The sequence below is a fragment of the Watersipora subatra genome, chromosome 5 (genome assembly GCF_963576615.1).
Source record: "Watersipora subatra chromosome 5, tzWatSuba1.1, whole genome shotgun sequence".
NCBI classification, from domain to species: domain Eukaryota; kingdom Metazoa; phylum Bryozoa; class Gymnolaemata; order Cheilostomatida; family Watersiporidae; genus Watersipora; species Watersipora subatra.
Genome location: NC_088712.1, coordinates 32,886,931 through 32,908,435, shown reverse-complemented (window position 1 = coordinate 32,908,435; position 21,505 = coordinate 32,886,931). Strand labels below are relative to the sequence as shown.

At 34.4% G+C, this 21,505-nt stretch overlaps 1 protein-coding gene across 2 annotated transcripts in view; it reads right to left on the bottom strand.

Annotated features, from left to right (window-relative positions):
* Nucleotides 1–21,505, bottom strand: part of LOC137396341 (proto-oncogene c-Rel-like) — a 142,808-nt gene that overhangs the window by 106,084 nt on the left and 15,219 nt on the right. For both annotated transcript variants that reach the window (XM_068082571.1, XM_068082570.1), the window contains exons 4-7: nucleotides 17,231–17,394; nucleotides 12,079–12,170; nucleotides 8,097–8,237; nucleotides 6,364–6,459 (exon numbers count right to left, since the gene is read on the bottom strand). In XM_068082571.1, coding sequence (XP_067938672.1) covers nucleotides 6,364–6,459; nucleotides 8,097–8,237; nucleotides 12,079–12,170; nucleotides 17,231–17,394 — 493 coding nt within the window. The remainder of the gene's footprint in view (nucleotides 1–6,363; nucleotides 6,460–8,096; nucleotides 8,238–12,078; nucleotides 12,171–17,230; nucleotides 17,395–21,505) is intronic.

The window sequence follows — 21,505 nt, the reverse complement described above, 5'->3', positions numbered from 1 at the left end:
AATATGCTATTATTTGTGTAATATGCTATAGTTTGTTAGCCTAAAAAATACAAGTCATATGCTTCCACATATTGCGATGGATGCTACAAATATGGCCACGCTGCGGAAAAGGTGCGCTACACGCTGATATACATAAAACATATTTCAGCATGCGGCACATTTTATAAAGCATAAATTTTAGATATAAAAATTAAGTGAACTAAAAGTTTAAGTCAAGCTTAAAACAATGTTACGCTCTATTTTAATATTACGCACTTCCATGCAAGTGACTGTAAATACTGCATCTACAGTGGATATATATATACATCTACATATACATATAGACAAATTTATATATAGACACCTACGTATATATATAAATCTCAAAGTTTGTGTGTCTATCTATATGGGTGTAGTTCAGTTTGTCCAGTTATAGCTATTAAAATTTAGGAATGAAATATCTGTTTCATGCTAGATTGGAACTAACGAAGAATGCAACTGCATGTTTGTAAACCAATTCTTTAGCCACAAGTCTACGAAAACTCTTACAATTCATAGCTCCTATTATATACCTACTCCGTATCCTTTTCTCAATTGCACACGCTAAATTTTCAGTTTTATTATTAATTAATATTAATTTTTGAATTTGTTATTTTTAAAAAAATTTCAAAAGTTAATTTTGTGTTGCCATTACCTATCTTTTTAATTTCTTATTTTCAAATGTGCCGTTACAATCCTATTTCCGGTTTATCCTAACGTTTGATTGCCAGATCTGTAAAGGCTAAAACCTTTTCACGCGGACAATTGTATTATCTCAAGTAGGAATAGCCTATACATTCCATCTCCGCTCGATCAGACAAAGTACCAGACAAAGGCAGTCCAGTATCTCATTTTTTACGTTTGTACCAGTATTGAGAGGTACCAGTGTCGTCATACTCAAAGTTTTGAGAGATCACTTCTGTCGCAACAACAGCATTTTTTCAACACACACACTTCTATGCATTATAAATTGTCATTATTAATTCAACATAATCAATATTTTTATTTTGCTTTCTCAGTTCCTATTAATTGTATCATTGCCAAATCATTCCTCATTGTAATTGTAGCAAAACAGACTTTATTTAGCCGTTACTTGCTAATTATTTCACATTTAAACATTTTCACAGTTGTTTTATTTTTTTCTCAATTTATTTGACATGCAAAAAACATTTTTCTCGTGATATGAAGCTTGAAAGTTACAGTTGTTTGACAAAGTTTGAAAACCTTTACATTTGTGTTCTCCTAATTCATTTGAACTGCACAAAACAATTTTCTTACGATATGAAGTTTGAAAGTTATAACGGTAACCGTTGTTATTTGTTAAATAAAAATAACATTTCTGTCAAAAGACTTTCATATTACTCGGGCAACGCCGGGCATTCAACTAGTATATCTATATCACAGGTGTCCTTAAGTGGGATATTGCCGAAGCCGAGCCGTAGGCTACACACATACAAGAACAACAAAGGTCCATGTAGTTATGAGCAAAAACAAAAGTATCCATCCAAATATCTCACCAATCCGATGAGCAGCTTTTACTTTTTGGGCTGTGATGCAAATGAAATGAATTAAACTATTCCTACAACAATATTTACACACGCGAAATATCAAATAAATATCATAATGGCTCAACTTAACATGTTGAAATGTGAGTGTATTATAATCACCAAAAACAAGAGTAAAAAAGCGTTCAAATCTTGTTGGCTATAAATGATGGAACCAAATCATGAGTTGGTGTATGTCTCTCATGTACTCTCTTATGTACTTATATACTGTTTAAATACTTTTACTTGTTGACTTATGTACTTATATACTGTTTAAATACTTTTACTTGTTGGCTTAGTTATGTACTTACATTTGCATATACTGTTTAAATACTTTTACTTGTTGGCTTAGTTATGTACTTATAGACTGTTTAAATACTTTTACTTGTTGACTTACTTATGTACTTACATACTGTTTAAATACTTTTACTTGTTGACTTACTTATGTACTTATATACTGTTGAAATACTTTAACTTGTTGACTTACTTATGTACTTATATACTGTTTAAATATTTTTACTTGTTGATTTACATATGTACTTATATACTGTTGAAATACTTTAACTTGTTGACTTACTTATGTACTTATATACTGTTTAAATATTTTTACTTGTTGACTTACTTATGAACTTATATACTGTTTAAATACTTTTACTTGTTGACTTACTTATGTACTTATATACTGTTTAAATACTTTTACTTGTTGACTTACTTATGTACTTACATACTGTTTAAATATTTTTACTTGTTGACTTACTTATGAACTTATATACTGTTTAAATACTTTTACTTGTTGACTTACTTATGTACTTACATACTGTTTAAATACTTTTACTTGTTGACTTACATATGTACTTATATACTGTTGAAATACTTTAACTTGTTGACTTACTTATGTACTTATATACTGTTTAAATATTTTTACTTGTTGACTTACTTATGAACTTATATACTGTTTAAATACTTTTACTTGTTGACTTATTTATGTACTTATATACTGTTGAAATGCTTTTACTTGTTGACTTACTTATGTACTTATATACTGTTTAAATATTTTTACTTGTTGACTTACTTATGTACTTATATACTGTTTAAATACTTTTACTTGTTGACTTATTTATGTACTTATATACTGTTGAAATGCTTTTACTTGTTGACTTACTTATGTACTTATATACTGTTTAAATATTTTTACTTGTTGACTTACTTATGTACTTATATACTGTTTAAATACTTTTACTTGTTGACTTATTTATGTACTTATATACTGTTGAAATGCTTTTACTTGTTGACTTACTTATGTACTTATATACTGTTTAAATATTTTTACTTGTTGACTTACTTATGTACTTACATACTGTTTAAATACTTTTACTTGTTGACTTACATATGTACTTATATACTGTTTAAATACTTTTACTTGTTGACTTACATATGTACTTATATACTGTTGAAATACTTTAACTTGTTGACTTACTTATGTACTTATATACTGTTTAAATATTTTTACTTGTTGACTTACTTATGAACTTATATACTGTTTAAATACTTTTACTTGTTGACTTACTTATGTACTTATATACTGTTTAAATACTTTTACTTGTTGACTTACTTATGTACTTATATACTGTTTAAATACTTTTACTTGTTGACTTACATATGTACTTATATACTGTTTAAATACTTTTACTTGTTGACTTACATATGTACTTATATACTATTGAAATACTTTTACTTGTTGACTTACTTATGTACTTATATACTATTGAAATACTTTTATTTGTTGACTTACTTATGTAATTATATACTGTTGAAATACTTTAACTTGTTGACTTACTTATGTACTTATATACTGTTTAAATATTTTTACTTGTTGACTTACTTATGAACTTATATACTGTTTAAATACTTTTACTTGTTGACTTACTTATGTACTTATATACTGTTTAAATACTTTTACTTGTTGACTTACTTATGTACTTACATACTGTTTAAATATTTTTACTTGTTGACTTACTTATGAACTTATATACTGTTTAAATACTTTTACTTGTTGACTTACTTATGTACTTACATACTGTTTAAATACTTTTACTTGTTGACTTACATATGTACTTATATACTGTTGAAATACTTTAACTTGTTGACTTACTTATGTACTTATATACTGTTTAAATATTTTTACTTGTTGACTTACTTATGAACTTATATACTGTTTAAATACTTTTACTTGTTGACTTATTTATGTACTTATATACTGTTGAAATGCTTTTACTTGTTGACTTACTTATGTACTTATATACTGTTTAAATATTTTTACTTGTTGACTTACTTATGTACTTATATACTGTTTAAATACTTTTACTTGTTGACTTATTTATGTACTTATATACTGTTGAAATGCTTTTACTTGTTGACTTACTTATGTACTTATATACTGTTTAAATATTTTTACTTGTTGACTTACTTATGTACTTACATACTGTTTAAATACTTTTACTTGTTGACTTACATATGTACTTATATACTGTTTAAATACTTTTACTTGTTGACTTACATATGTACTTATATACTGTTGAAATACTTTAACTTGTTGACTTACTTATGTACTTATATACTGTTTAAATATTTTTACTTGTTGACTTACTTATGAACTTATATACTGTTTAAATACTTTTACTTGTTGACTTACTTATGTACTTATATACTGTTTAAATACTTTTACTTGTTGACTTACTTATGTACTTATATACTGTTTAAATACTTTTACTTGTTGACTTACATATGTACTTATATACTGTTTAAATACTTTTACTTGTTGACTTACATATGTACTTATATACTATTGAAATACTTTTACTTGTTGACTTACTTATGTACTTATATACTATTGAAATACTTTTATTTGTTGACTTACTTATGTAATTATATACTGTTTAAATACTTTTACTTGTTGACTTACTTATGTACTTACATACTGTTTAAATACTTTTACTTGTTGACTTACTTATGTACTTATATACTATTGAAATACTTTTATTTGTTGACTTACTTATGTAATTATATACTGTTTAAATACTTTTACTTGTTGACTTACTTATGTAATTATATACTGTTTAAATACTTTTACTTGTTGACTTACTTATGTACTTACATACTGTTTAAATACTTTTACTTGTTGACTTACTTATGTACTTATATACTATTGAAATACTTTTATTTGTTGACTTACTTATGTAATTATATACTGTTTGAATACTTTTACTTGTTGACTTACTTTTGTGGTTATATACTGTTTGAATACCTTTTTCTACTTTTATTATTTTTGTATTTTGTTTAATTTTCGTCTGCCTCTCCACATTTGCTTTATGAAACTTCGATGTTTCTAGAAACTTGAATTTTATCTTAGAACTTGTTTCAAATGTAGAATTCAGTATCAACTGAAATTTTATATCAAATGTTGAATAATTCATATGCTAAGGTGACTGTGAGTTCAGGTCTGTATTCGGAAAACGGCTGTTCTAAGTGTTGAGTTAATAAATTATTGAAACAGAAAGAAAACTCTATCCTAAAGGACAAACACATTACCATGACGATCATTACATAGCAATATAATAATGTAAATGACCAATAAGAATGCATCGAGGAGACCTAACTGGTCGGGTTTGTCAAATGTGAAATAAAAGGCAATATGATTAGTTCTCTAAAATTTCCCTTTTCTGTTAAAGCCTGGCTGCGCACACGCCGACGAAATGCATTGCCGACGCATAGTGTTGATATTCACTGTGGTTCACACACTAACACTACTAAACAATGTGTTGTGTTGACACATAGATTGACCAATCAGAATTTACCTTGTTCATGTTGAAACTACCACATTTTCCGGCAAAAGTGGCTTTCTGGATGTTTACTTGTATCATTCTTTTTCTTGTGAAAAATTTGAACAAAATGAGCTGTTACGAGAAATGCTTGACGGAGTTGAATCTGAGGGAAGTTAGCATGAGCATACATGTAAATAAATTAAAATGACGAGGTCTGAAGGTTGTAACTCTGTGTACCATCGAGCGCCGCATGGTGCGGCTTCAGTATGCTTTGTACAAAACGTTTCTGATTAGTGAGTAGTCAATAAATTACCTTACTGTGTCTGTGCTTAACAAAAAGAAACAATCGTCTGCTTGCGTTGAGCCAATGCGCGCACCCTGAGCTTAGGTTCGCTTTGCAAAACCTTCGCTTGTATCGCGATTTCTTTTTTGTAATGATCAGTCGTGTTAAATGATTAGACCCATTACAGCTACGGATGTTTCACTGATTGTAGATCAATGGACTACAGACTGACTACTGACTACTACTACTTACTACTACTGACGATTAACTATAAAACAATAGTGCTACTGAGTGTGATGATTTTACTTCTAGTAGTAATAATGTAAGATAACTCGAACAGCTTGGAACACGCTCGTGATAATATCGCGAAGAGCAAAAAAATGTCCAAACTTTTCTGCAACACATTTGTAGCCTACTTTATGGCAGCAGGTGATATGTAAAACTTTGTGTTGATTAATTTTGGTATCAAAATATTTTTATAGGCCTTGTGGTTCAAAGGTTATGACTATTTATATGCGCGCCTCATATGTGTCAAATAATCAGTTTTACAGAATATTTAAATATACATGTATATATTGGTAAAAAATTAATTTGGTAGTGAAAAAGTTAAAGGTTTAAAATAGCCTACTATTTATCATCGCGTAAGAGTCCTCTTCAGAAAGCACCGAGATTTATGAAAAATGTGGCAAATCCTCACCTTTTTTATTAACTCCATTCACTAGAATAATCATCTTGCCTCCGGCAGTAGGTCCAGACTCCGGAAAGAATTTAACTATTTCCAGATCTCCCTTCTCTGCAGCATAGATACAGATAAAAATCAGCTGAGTACACGAAGGCTTTGCATAGAAGACTGTAAAATCAGGATGAGACACCAGAGTTTCTTAGTTTCTATATGCTAGTATTCAAATAACAATAACAAATACTAACATATAAAATTATTTTTAGCAGCAGAAAGAACTACGAGACTTAGTTTTGTTTATAGAAATATTCACAAACTGTTCAAGAAAAACTCAACACTAAACAGTATGCAGAGTATTTAGACCTTTCGAGCTCAGCATTGCTGTTTTTTTTTATCGAATCAGTTTGAAAAATGTTTTAAAAAGGCCAGCAGAGTGTACCGGAGCGTGTATCTTAGTAGTGTACCGGAGTAAACTACTAGATTCATACACACACTGCAGTTGGTAGAGAACTAGACCGACTCATACACTCACTGCAGCTGGTAGAGAACTAGACCGACTCATACACTCACTGCCGTTGGTAGAGAACTAGACCGACTCATACCCTCACTGCAGTTGGTAGAGAACTAGACTGACTCATACACTCACTGCAGTTGGTAGAGAACTAGACTGACTCATGCACTCACTGCAGTTGGTAGAGAACTAGACCGACTCATACACTCACTGCAGTTGGTAAAAAACTAGACCGACTCATACACTCACTGCAGTTGGTAGACAACTAGACCGACTCATACACTCACTGCATTTGGTAGAGAACTAGACTGACTCATGCACTCACTGCAGTTGGTAGAGAACTAGATGACTCATACACTCACTGCAGTTGGTAGAGAACTAGACCGACTCATACACTCACTGCAGCTGGTAGAGAACTAGACCGACTCATACACTCACTGCAGTTGGTAAAAAACTAGACCGACTCATACACTCACTGCAGTTGGTAGACAACTAGACCGACTCATACACTCACTGCATTTGGTAGAGAACTAGACTGACTCATGCACTCACTGCAGTTGGTAGAGAACTAGATGACTCATACACTCACTGCAGTTGGTAGAGAACTAGACTGACTCATACACTCACTGCAGTTGGTAGAGAACTAGACTGACTCATACACTCACTGCAGTTGGTAAAGAACTAGACCGACTCATACACTCACTGCAGTTGGTAGAGAACTAGACTGACTCATGCACTCACTGCAGCTGGTAGAGAACTAGACCGACTCATACACTCACTGCAGTTGGTAGAAAACTAGACCGACTCATACACTAACTACAGTTGGTAGAGAACTAGACTGACTCATGCACTCACTGCAGTTGGTAGAGAACTAGACTGACTCATACACTCACTGCAGCTGGTAGAGAACTAGACCGACTCATACACTCACTGCAGCTGGTAGAGAACTAGACCGACTCATACACTCACTGCAGCTGGTAGAGAACTAGACCGACTCATACACTCACTGCAGCTGGTAGAGAACTAGACCGACTCATACACTCACTGCAGCTGGTAGAGAACTAGACCGACTCATACACTCACTGCAGTTGGTAGAGAACTAGACCGACTCATACACTCACTGCAGCTGGTAGAGAACTAGACCGACTCATACACTCACTGCAGTTGGTAGAAAACTTGACTGACTCATACACTCACTGCAGTTGGTAGAGAACTAGACCGACTCATGCTAGTGACTCACTGTTAGTATTCAAAATGGGATTTGAACAGACGGGCTCTAGCTGCTGGGGACTGTATCCCGGTATCCGCACAGCGAGCTGAAAACAAAGCTGTACATAGTTTCGGTCTATACTCGATGGCCTCTCTTTGTGTTCAAATCCAGCTGTAACAAGAAGATGTTATAAAATGTTAATGTTAACTCTCTGTACTACCACTGTAAACTCTCTGTACTACCACAAAATAAGTACATTAGACGCTTCTGACACTCCTACAGTGTAAATAATCTGTTTCGAGAACATTTCCATTATAAGCATTTTACGTTACACGAACAATAAAATGCATTTAAATAGCCTAATCCGTACCAAGATCTTACAAAACTTCCCCCTTTCAACTTCCCAAAAGGAAAAATTACATTTTTTTAATTAGACTGTTTAATTTAATGACTGAACAGTAACTTTGTACTACACTATTCTTGGTTTATATCGAAAGGTTTTCTAGTTATTTCCATTCTTCTCACCCAGTTTATAGCCCATGATTACGATAATTTTATGGTAAGTTAAAGGGAGTGCACACCTTCACTTTAATTTAAAATAACTTTTTTTAGACAGCAAAGTCTATGCTGCAAAAAAAACACATTATATATGTCTAAAACAAAGCAAAAAAAAAATTTATTATTATAAGAGCGGTGTCTTTCTGTCTGTCTATATGTCGCCAGGGCTAGAGGTTCGGATAAATGATAGCTTACAACTAGACTACAGCTCAAGACATACAGGTTGATAGATCGACACTCTAAAACTTTAACTTATTGCCCTCCTTCAAAGTATTTCTGAATAATTGTGCAGCTACAAATTCTCTGTACTTTATCGACACACCTGATGATGTCTCACAGCACGACACACTAGCGCACTAGACTGCAGGGTACTAGTATATATAATGGAAATAACCATATACATCGTTTTCTCTCGCAAGTGCAGCAAGAGAGAAAACTTTATTTCCAAGGCCAACCAGGAGACTCTTGTTATTCAAATCAAATTTGAGAACTTGCATCAACTTGATGCTCTACTTTATGGAATTTCTGACATAGTATGAAGTCAAAACTTTACCGTAAAACTTGTATTCAAACGCCAGCTTTATTCGAACGCAATCTTTATTTGAACGCCACCTTTATTTGAATGCCACCTTTATTTGAACGCCACTTTTATTTGAACGCCACCTTTAATTGAACGCCACCTCTATTTCAGGGCCATCATGAGAGAAGGGTTGAAAAATAGAACGCCGCCCTTTAATTGAACGCAGCTGCTATTTGACCGCCACTTCTATTGGACCAATACTACATACAGTGAAACATGGATAACTCGCCCTCGGATATAGCGAACACATGGTTAACTCGACTGGATTTGCTTGGTCCGTTCCCACGCAATGATAAATGGCTCTATATAACTCGAACTCAACACTGTTATAACGAACTATTTTTTGCCCAACGGCTACCGAAACGGTTGCTATCGCTTTAGAAAATCACTTTATTCCAAGCCATAGAGGTAAACCTCAACTTTTCGTAATTCATAAGCGTCGTTACTACCTCCATCGGCAAAATATTTTTGTCAACGACTGTTCTAAAGGTTTGGTGAAATTTGATTTATACTGTTATACGATGAATAGCACGGGCTAGCGGGTCACGGGCGCAAGGATTTTCGCCACGCACATACAAAACAAAAACAGCATGTTGTTTTTGTTTTTTATTTGCGTGGCGAAAATCCTTCAGTGCGTGACCCGACTAGCCCGTGATGAATAGTTTTCCGACGTGGATTCCGTGTTGAATCAACGTCGGAATGTTGAATGTTTAAAACATTTTAAAAATTGTGGTAATTAAACGTATACGTTGACTTAGCTAAAAAAAACTATTCATCGTTTGACCTAAACACAGAATACGTGTGTACATTCAATAAGTATCCATTCAAAAAATGTTAGTGATATACAATGTACCGTAAAACCTCATAAAACTTTTAATTGAACTGCCTCGGAGTGTTGCTCTTAACGAATGCCAGGTAAAGTAAGTTAATCTTTGCATAAACTTCAAGAAAAATCGGCAAAATTGATCGTGGGTAAAACGCTCAAAAGAAAAAGATGTCTTTTCTTTTGAGCATTTCAGCAATGATCAAGTTTTGCCAATGTCAATCTAAAAACCGTCCTGGCAATAACATCATCTCAAACAACAAACCAATCTCAAGTGATAGAAAAATCTCTATACGTTTTGATAAAAACGTTTGAAACTTTACATTAGAAGCATTTAATTTGAAACAAGCCATTTGTGCTTTTGATTTATATTATAGTTTGTATATGTTGATGTATCTACTAATAAATAAGTAAATACATGGACTTGTGACAGTGCTCTGATAACTTGAACACTCTGATAATTCGAACACTTTTGCTCGGTCCCTTGAAGTTTGAGTTATTCGAGTTTCACTGTATTTGACATTCTTAATCTTCACAAACCCATAATAGCAAATGATCAGAAGAAAAAGTGTCCAAAAACTGCACTAATAATGACTAGACTACATCAATCAATTCGTTCGTTGTTGCTGTTCGTATCAAAGTCCATTTTCCAACTCAAATCTTTAAGATTTTAACGTTGGAAACTTTGATTTCAACAGAAACTATTACTAACTGTATCAAGCTAATAGTAGTTCCTTTTTTAATGTGGTCTTCATACTTCGATGTATGCGGGAAAAAGTTTCTACATTTACGAAGGAAAATCTGCTACTATTCATTTTGAGGCTAACATTTTGAGATTATTTTGATTAGACACGGTTTCTCTTTACTCTCAATAAAAGTTTTTATTCAAAATGGCATCGTGTAAAAAGTGAAGTAAAATTGTTTGGATGCTTATACAGACTAGCTCGGCTGTGCAGAAGAGTTGAGGTCAGAAGACAATGCGGAAAATATTGAACAGCCAGAGGAATATGAAATGGCTTCAAAGGAAGGCAACAATCAGAACGCAACTGGGCAAAAAAGTGATGCTAATAGTTTTGTTTTAAAAATGTTAATATGTTTTAAAATGTTAATTTATGTAGATGCATGCATTATAACTATGGTTTGTTTATGACACTTATTGTTGAATATATGTTTGTAGCATTTGATAGTTTATTATTATTATAGAACTTATAAATTTGCAGATTTATAGCATATTATTTGACAGCATGATTGCGGTAGCTGATTACGGTAATAAAGCATGAGCGCTAGTAACTCTTGCTCTATTGCACAAAAAAGCCAGTTTTGGCTGTGAACTGGAACAAACATATTGATGAGTACAATGAGCTTTTATGGAACCTTGTTAAATATAGTTATGAGATAAAAGCACACCTTTAAATTTAAAGTGAAATGAAAAACGTGAAACTCCAACAAATGGCAACGCAAAGGCTATAAAATCATCATCGATCAATTGCAAGAAATAAATATCAACTGGTAGAGATACGTGTCAACTTCCTTATTTATTTATTAATTTATTATGTTATATTTGTTTAAAAAATCTGCGACAAGTTGGAGGTAAGTTAGCAAATTTTATGCCTCTAAAAAGGTTAATGTCGCACTACCCGAAGAAGAGTGTAAAATATAGGCAAGATTCAATGCACCCGTAAAAGAGTTAGATATATATATTCTCAACATCCTGCCGAGGTGTTTGAAAAATAAAATGCCACCCTTTATCGAGGTTAACATTATTGGAGCGTCTCGTGCATTATCATACTGCTATATGAGCGTATAGTGTATTATTATACTGTTATAGGAGTGTCTAGTGTACTGTGTATTATTATACTGTTATAGGAGTGTCTAGTGTATTATTATACTGTTATAGGAGTATCTAGTGTATTATTATACTGAAATATGAGCGTCTAGTGTATTATGATACTGGGCATCTCAAAGAGTTTTATCTCACACAGAGAAAATGTGTGCAAATTATTGAAGCCAGGCTTCAGACATTACCGATGGTACAGCAAACTAGGACTTACTCCGATATGGATCAATTCTTTTATTTTCTCTCTGTTCTAAGGACTCCTTTGCTTCTTTGTTAGGAATTGCAACTAGAGCCAGATTTTCCAATCTGTAACATTTTTAGGCTACATGTAGTATTTTAGCGCAAGAAAAAGGCTACATACAGTACAATTAACGATGTGAAAGGTTACACGCAGTGTTGTAACAAAAACTGCTCACGCAGTGTTGCTATTAAAACAGAATGGTTTATACAGTGTTATTAACAGATGATACTGTTATATACTGTATTATTAACATATGATACTGCTATACAGTATTATTAAAAGAGGAGACAGTCACATAGCATAAATTATACTAAATTAATCCTCATTTCAGCCTGATTTCCAATACATAAACCAAACGGCTGTAAAATTATGTTTTTGAATGAATATGCATGCCAATTTTGAAAGTTTTACTTTTTAATGGTTGATGATAACAATTTGTACAGGTATGATCACACTCTGTACAGGTATGATCAGATCACATACAGCGTATGACTTATTTCAAGTCATACGCTCTATTTGCTGCATTTGACTTGAACATAGGCGAGTCAATGTCACTTCTCGAGACTGACGAATCAGAAGTTGAGGATGATGTTGATCCAGCAACGTAGGCCATGCTGCTGGGTCTACAATTTGATGATAGCAAACGGGAACATGATTTCGGAATGTCACATTTAAAACAAGTCTTATCTGGCTACGTTCAGACGGCCAACACAGACTTAGCGAGTGTGTGAATCGAGTCAGCTAATTTCTTTCTCGGAAGCATTTGCTTTGGCACAGAAGCTAAACCTAATAAAAGAAACATCCTTGATGTAATATTTTCAGAAGAAAACATAGTCAGCCACACAATTGCTAGCCTGACCAGTGGCATACAAGAAATGAGTCATCTAAACCTGGATTGGAGTTGAGGCTGTGATGCTGTTCTGCAGCTAGGTCACGGTACTGGACCGCTCATCTGACAGGACTGCAAGAGATAACATCAGGACTGCCTTCTTCACCTGGCAGAAGGACTACAGAGACAAACAGAATAATATGGAATATCACAAAGTTCGGGGTGAGATACAAAAAAGGGTTAAAATGAGTGGTGGTTGAAGAAATCAGAGGAGATGCAGAGCCTAGCAAACAGTCACAATTGTAAGGAGTTCGTTGCTGCAACCCGAAGGCTCTATGGGCCAATCTCGAATGGGGTTCTACCAATTGGTGGAAAAGATGGCATCGTATATAAAAAGAAGAAAATCAAACAAAGGTGATCTATTCTATATTCTCTGCTCTACTTAACCACGACACGATTGTGGAAGAAAATATTACCAACTATCTGCTGCAAGATGAAACACAAACTCATCTTGGAAACCCCCAACTCTTGATAAACTGAAGAAAGCGATACGGGTGACCAAGAGCGACAAGGCTGCAAAACCTTATGGTATACCGGCAGAGGTATACAAATATGGAGGGAAACACCTGAAAAATATGCTGCTAGAATTCTTTTAGAAAATATGGGCTAGTAAAACAATCCATGCTGACCTAAGGAATGCTAACACTATCAGAATTTTCAAGAACGGAAACAAATATAACTGTGGCAACTACAGAGGTATTTCTTTGCTATCAATAGCTGGGAAGATACTCTTTCGGATAATAAGTTATCGCTTCGGACAGCTAAGAGAGACATGCTTACCAGAGAGTCAATACAGGTTTCGACTTGGTTGTGACATGATCTTCACAGCTGGACATATTCAAAAAAATGTAATGAACAACACAGAGATCTCTGCATGGCATTTATCGACTTAACCAAAACATTTGACACAGTGTCATGAGCAAATTTATGTAAGGTCTTGAGGAAGATCGATGTCCTGAAAAACTAGTAAGTTTAGTGCGCATCCTCATGATGATATGAAAGCTTCTGTGCTAGTGGTTGGTGAATTTACAGAAGATTTTGGTGTGAATACTGGAGTGAAACAGGGCTGCGTAATAGCCCCCAACGCTGTTCTCTATCTTTCTGACTGCTGTTCTCCACCTCATCAGAAAGAATATGACAGCTGGAATCAAATTAAGATTTAGGTCAATGACATTTTCAATCTACACCAATTGAAAGCAAGGACAACAACAACCGTGTGCGAGCTTCAGTACGCAAACGATAATGCTCTTGTTGCTCACAGCAAGGAGGACCTCTAGTATGCAATGGATGCCTTAAATTATGAATACACTGCTCTTGGACTGAGACTCAATGCAAAAAAAACACGTCTCGTATCAACTAAGGCCGGAAACATCAAGACAGGTGCTCCCTAAGCTATCGATTAAGGCTGATGGACAAGAGCTCGCTTGTGTTGATACCTTCAACTACCTTGAAAGCCACTCTATCCGCCAAAGGCAATACTGATGCAGAAATTGACAGAAGTCTCCAGGCCGCTTGCATGGCACTTGGAAAACTGCGGACTCGAGTCTTCAATAACAAAAACATCATTGTACTATTGACTTTCCTGTATGGGTCTGAAGCTTGGATTACCTACAGCCACAATCTGAAGACACTAGAGAAATTTTTCGCTTGCTTGGTGATGAGAATCTTCAGCATCCAAAGGCAGGATCGGCAAACAACGAACAGTGTCATTGAGATAGCTTGTACCACAAGTATTGAGGCGAGAGTTATCAAGACCCAACTGAAGGCTCAGTTGATGGTCAAAGGTGGTGCCACGCAATACGGATAGATGAAAATCGTTTACTGAAACAGATAATGTACTTTGAACTCAAAAAAGGCAAGCGCATTTATGGAGGACAGAGAAAACGGTACAAAGATACTCTCCATCATAGCTTGAAGCAGTGCTTCATCAGTACCTAGACATGGGAGAAGCTAGCCAATGACCGGAAATCGTGGCGGAGCGCGGTTCACAATGGTGGGAAACTATTTGAAGAGAACAAACGTGCTATAAAAGGGAACTGAAGAGGGCTGCACGTAAAACTAGTCAAAGCTCAACCCTTATAACTGAAGATGGTTATCTCTGCCCTCTATGTGATAAAGTTTGCCGATCTCGGATTGGACTCATCAGCCATCTGAGAGTGCACTAGCTAGCAAGCAGACATCATACTTTTTAAAGGTTGACTTGCAACAAAATTCACATAGTTATGTGGTATCAAAAGATTCACCATGTCTTACTCTGCTGTTTTATAGGTGCAAAATATGTGGAAATGTGATTACAAGTTCTTAAAAGCTCAAAAATGAACAGTTAATTGCAGCCATCACAAAAACGCCGTAGATTGGAATCTCTTTCCAAAACGGCTCAAATGGGACATAGTTAAACAGGATGGCTTCCGTTTACACTTTCATGCAACCTCATTCGTCAAAATATTTCCACAAACATACTTCACGCATTCAATAAAACCATGTCTATTGTCATTATGCGTCTTTTTTATCATCATTGTAATGCTGTCACTTTGAGCACTAATATCTCAAAACCTACCGTAAAGAATTGTTTAATTTTTTAACCTTAGCTCTAAGGAGTACATATCATCCTCTGATAAACATGACAAGCCTGTTAATCCCCTGTGATAGTCGAAAAATGCTGCAGAAATTGTTCACGCTGTTTGGCCAGAAGTATGGGTCACACGATCAGATTACGACTAGATGATTAGAGCAAGCCGAAACAAAACTGTAAAGTAGCGAGCATCTATATTTGATACCGGCTTTTCGGTAGAACCCGAAGTGTTTGTCTTAAACTAGTGTTACGAGATGTTTTATATTGAGAATTTTATTGGCCTTTCAATTCACATCACAGTTAACATCACGTGTCGAAAACATAACCACAATGTTTGAGAGCGTCATCGAAATCAAGAGATTTCAAACTACCCGTTTCCGTGACAGCTGCGATTAACTGTTCGTTTTTGAGCTTTTAAGAGCTTGTAATCACATTTCCACATATTTTGCACCTACAATACAGCAGAGTAAAACATGGTGAACCTTCTGATACCAAACAACTGTAGTGTGAATTTTGTTGCAAGTCAACCTTTAAACGAGGGATTGCAGACGACGAATATTCATCAATAGAAGCAATATTATATCACAAGTGTAATACCTCGTATTTCACTTGTGATATAATATTCTAGACAGACTCACTTTTAGCAGTTACAGTTGCATTACTCCGACTCACTTTTACGTCAGCAGTTAAGAGTTGCATTACTCAGACTCACTTTTATGTCAGCAGTTAAAAGTTGCATTACTCAGACTCGCTTTTAAGTCAGCAGTTAAAAGTTGCATTACTCAGACTCACTTTTATGTCAGCAGTAAAAAGTTGCATTACTCAGACTCACTTTTAAGTCAGCAGTTAAAAGTTGCATTACTCAGACTCACTTTTAAGTCAGCAGTTAAGAGTTGCATCACTCAGACTCACTTTCAACAAAACTGATCAAAATATGCCTAGCGGGTTAATGTAGTTGTAGGCTCACTTCATGTAGTTATACCAGAATATTCATGGTCAGAGTTTTTAGAAGTTTCTGCGAATGAAACAATAAGTTTTTGGTTGCTTAGCAACAGAGTTTGCACAAACACAGAAAAAATTCTACTGCGAAATTATGAAAGGACAAGTAGGATTTGTTGAGACAAAGAGATTTGTTGAGATGATGGGATTTGATGGAATTAGTAGTATTCATTAGCAGTATCTCCTTAGTATTAAATAATAAATTAAAAGTTACACCTTTTCTTTTACAATTCAACAACAAATTTATGCTAGACAAAGATCATTAAAGTACAAAAACCCCTTTTGTAAAACATAATTAAATAGGCTTTAAAATTACTTTTTTTAATGTAGCTGTTCACAGCCTTCATCAACAACAAATAACACTTGCTACAAAGCAGTTGGATTATCAACAACAAATAGCACTTGATACAAAGCAGTTGGATTATCAACAACAAATAGCATTTGATACAAAGCAGTTGGATTATCAACAACAAATAGCACTTGATACAAAGCAGTTGGATTATCAACAACAAATAGCACTTGATACAAAGCAGTTGGATTATCAACAACAAATAGCACTTGATACAAAGCAGTTGGATTATCAACAACAAATAGCACTTGATACAATGTACTTATTGGTTCAACAACTTATTGGTCAGACTCAGACCAGAATGCTAAAAATTTACTTGATGGTATCATCGTTGTCCGTTATCAACACATCTCTGCTGTAGAAACCATAGCCTGTGCTTGGACCAGCTAACTGGTGAGGGTGGGGTTTAGGTCGCTCCGCATCATCAGGAACTGTCACTACTGAAGCAAACAACTTCGCATCTCCTCGAAATGTATGCACCTATACAAAAATATCAAAACTATCTACATTCGTGTGCAAAATTATGGCAACCCTCGTGTTAGTGGGTCTCTCCTGGTCACTCATCTTAGCTCAAGTCTATTAATATCTAATATCTATACATCTATATATCTATACATTTATACATCTATATATCTATACATATATACATCTATATATCTATACATCTATATATCTATACATCTACATATCTATACATCTATATATCTATACATCTACATATCTATACATCTATACATCTACATATCTATACATCTATACATCTACATATCTATACATCTATATATCTATACATAGATACACCTATATATCTATACATCTATATATCTATACATCTATATATCTATACATAGATACATCTATATATCTATACATCTATATATCTATACATCTACATATCTATACATCTATATATCTATACATTTATACATCTATACATCTACATATCTATACATCTATATATCTATACATCTATATATCTATACATCTATATATCTATACATCTACATATCTATACATCTATATATCTATACATTTATACATCTATACATCTACATATCTATACATCTATACATTTATACATCTATACATCTATACATCTACATATCTATACATCTATACATCTGTATATCTATACATCTATACATCTACATATCTATACATCTATACATCTATACATCTATACATCTATATATCTATACATAGATACATACATACATACATTTCAAAGCTTAAAGACCAACTTACACAAAATTTTAGTAGATTTAGTAGAAAGCATCAGTATTTTTCTATTATTTCTACTATTTCAAGTATCAAATATGAAATCAACAGAACTTGATCGCGATTAAAAAGCTCAGGTTAAAATGATTATAATATTTGATTATGACAACAAGGTGACAGCAAGGTGACCGACATAATACAGACGCGTAACACTGTAATTTGAATGCAATATCTGACCGATATCACTGTCAAAAGAGGTAAGCAGCCGCGCAGCTAGTGACATCATTTCAGCCCGCATTTCTCTTCCGAGTGTTTTAATGGTGATCAAGTTTTGTCGATTTTAATTTTGAAACATCCTGGCAGACTAATTACCTCACACATCAAAAACAATCGCAAATAATAGAAAAATATCGACACTTTCTGGTAAAATCTACTAAAATTTTGGACGAGTTCATACTAAAGCTACTCATACTACTCTTTTTATCAAATTAAATCAAAGACCTCCTCTTCTTTGACTTTACGAGCGAGTTACAAGCTAAACCCTCTAATCCCAACACTCTGAGTCAACATGTCAATCTTGTTGCGCTACAAAGACTGCGGGTAACACCTGGGGAGTTTAGCAATGTTGCAAAATATTTCAAAGCAAAGAACTGGCTATAGATTTGGGCTAAAACAACTGCGGAAGTCATTTCAAAGTTTGTTTGCAATATGACAGTAAAGTTTTTGTTGAACAAAAAACAATAGAGTTAAAATACGTAAAGTTTCATATGTGAACTGCTCACAAATTCTGGATAAAAATTTAATATAGGGTTGTTTAGTTCTGGCAATTTTCAGCACAGAAACCTTAAAGGTTGACTTGCAACAAAATTCACATTACATTTATTTGGTATCAAAAGATTCACCATGTCTTACTCTGTTGTGTTGTAGGCGCAAAATATGTGGAAATGTGATTACAAGCTCTTAAAAGCTCAAAAACGAAAAGCCGCCGCAGATTGGAATCTGTCTATCTCTCTGACGTAGTCATCACAGTTTGGTTATCATCTTGTCACGTGATGTTCTCACATGAATTGAAAGGCCAATAAAAAAGTTCAATATAAAACTTATCGTAGCACTAGTTTATGACAAACACTTCGGGTTTTACCGAAGATCCCGTATCAAATATAGATGCTCGCTACTTTACAGTTTTGTTTCGGCCTGGTCTAATCGGCAAGTCGTAATTTGATCATGTGACCCAATACTTCGCAAATAATTTCTGCAGCACTTTTCGATTATCACAGGTGACCAACAGGCTCGTCATGATTATCAGACAATGATATGTACTCCTTCGAGCTAAGGTTAAAAAATTAAATGAATTTTTACGCTAAATTATAAGATATCACTGCTAAAAGTGACAGCATTACGATGACGATAAAACAGACGCGTAAGAACCATAGACATGGTTTTATTGAATGCGTAAAATGTATTTGTGAAAATATTTCGACGAATGAGGTTGCATGAAAGTGTAAACAGAAACTATCCTGTAACAACTACGTCCCATTTGAGCCGTTTTGGAAAGCGAATCCAAACTACGGCGGTCTCGTGTGGCTGCGATTAACTGTTCGTTTTTTAGCTTTTAAGAGCCTGTAATCACATTCCCATATATTTTGCACCTACAACACAACAGAGTAAGACATGGTGAATCTTATGATACTAAATAACTGTGATGTGAATTTTGTTGCAAGTCAACATTTAAAAGAAACAACATGTGTCGTACCGTTAAGGGGGTTGCTATAATTTGGCAGACCACTAGCTCACGGTTCTAATGGTACATCGTTTCATCAGTCAATGACAAAGGATTCATTTGGCCTAACAGCTAAAGCTTCCAACAACAGACATGAAAATACTTGCATATGACATTGTTGGCATTTGTCATACCTGCGTATGACATTGATAATTTCCAATACTAACCAGTAAATTTGCAACTGAACAATGGAAATAACAGCGCATAATGTTAGGAATTTCCTATATTACTAACAGTAATTTCCAAAAAGCCAGAGAAAAATCCAGCATATGACTCAAGGAATAACCAACACTAACGACGTGAAATTCCAAAAACAGCCGTGAAAATATTAGCATGTGATTCGATTAATTGCTAATATCAGCTGCAGTAACGATAATGTCACACGATTAGAATTCTCAACACTGACAGCGTAACGTAATTGAATCGCTGTGACCTCAGGGAATTCCCCCATGCCAAGATCCATTTTGCCAGAAGCCTGCTCACTAGTAATCTCAAATACTACAGCGAAACAGGAGTTGACGCCAATGTGTGCCCATACTAATCAATAGAGGCTAGAGTACAGACAACTAGTACAGAAGAAAAGCAACGATCAAGAGTAAAGCGTAACAACTGAGGGGTCTGAATCACACGATATGCACATTCATGTCACTCCTTAGATTCTCTACAGTCCAAGCGTGTTTGTAATTTGAAAGTAATCGCTTAATCACAAATGCCTTTCTCCATTGAATCTGCCACGTAGCAAAGGCAGAGGCCGGGACACATGGCTAAAACGTCGTCGCAATCATCCTTTTGATATTAAATATTACTCAATTAACTTCCATGGAAGCAATAGTTACGGGATTTTATCATTTCTTCACGAAACGGAAACTTATTAGCAAATGTGTAACGAATCCAATGCGCATTACCACAGATGTTCGGTTGACAAATCAGTATGACCTGAATATAATGGATTTTCCAATGCGAAAAAACGCTGAGCTATAAAAGAACTACAGTTGCTTCGCCAGTACGATTTGAAATAAGAATGTAGAAACACAAAATGTGGAAAAACACAAAAGATCTAAACATGACCTTCTGTTTAATAGTCACAATCGACCATCAACGCTGATCAAATCAATTATTATCATCTTATCAGGAAACCTGAGATAATGTATTAGTGTAGAGCAGGAAACTGCTGCCATAAGACTTCATCAGCTGAGCTTGGCCTCACTGAATGCACCAGTAATTCTCATAAATCAGAGAAGCTTAAAATGTAAAAAGCTTGAAGACGATACTTAAATCAGCCTCCAAGAAAATCCAGAAAGGACGGACATCATGGGCTCAACACGAATGAGGTGAATTCTGATTGGTCAATCTGTGTGTCAACACGACACATTGTTTAGTAGTGTTGGTGTGTGAACCACAGTAAAGATCAACACTACGCATCCGGCTTTAACAGGAAAGGGGAAATTTGTAAGATCCAATCATATTGCCTTTTATTTCACATTTGACAAACCCGACCAGTTAGGTCTCCTCGATGCATTCTTATTGGTCATTTACATTATTATATTACTATGTAATGATCATCATGGTAATGTGTTTGTCCTTTGGGATAGA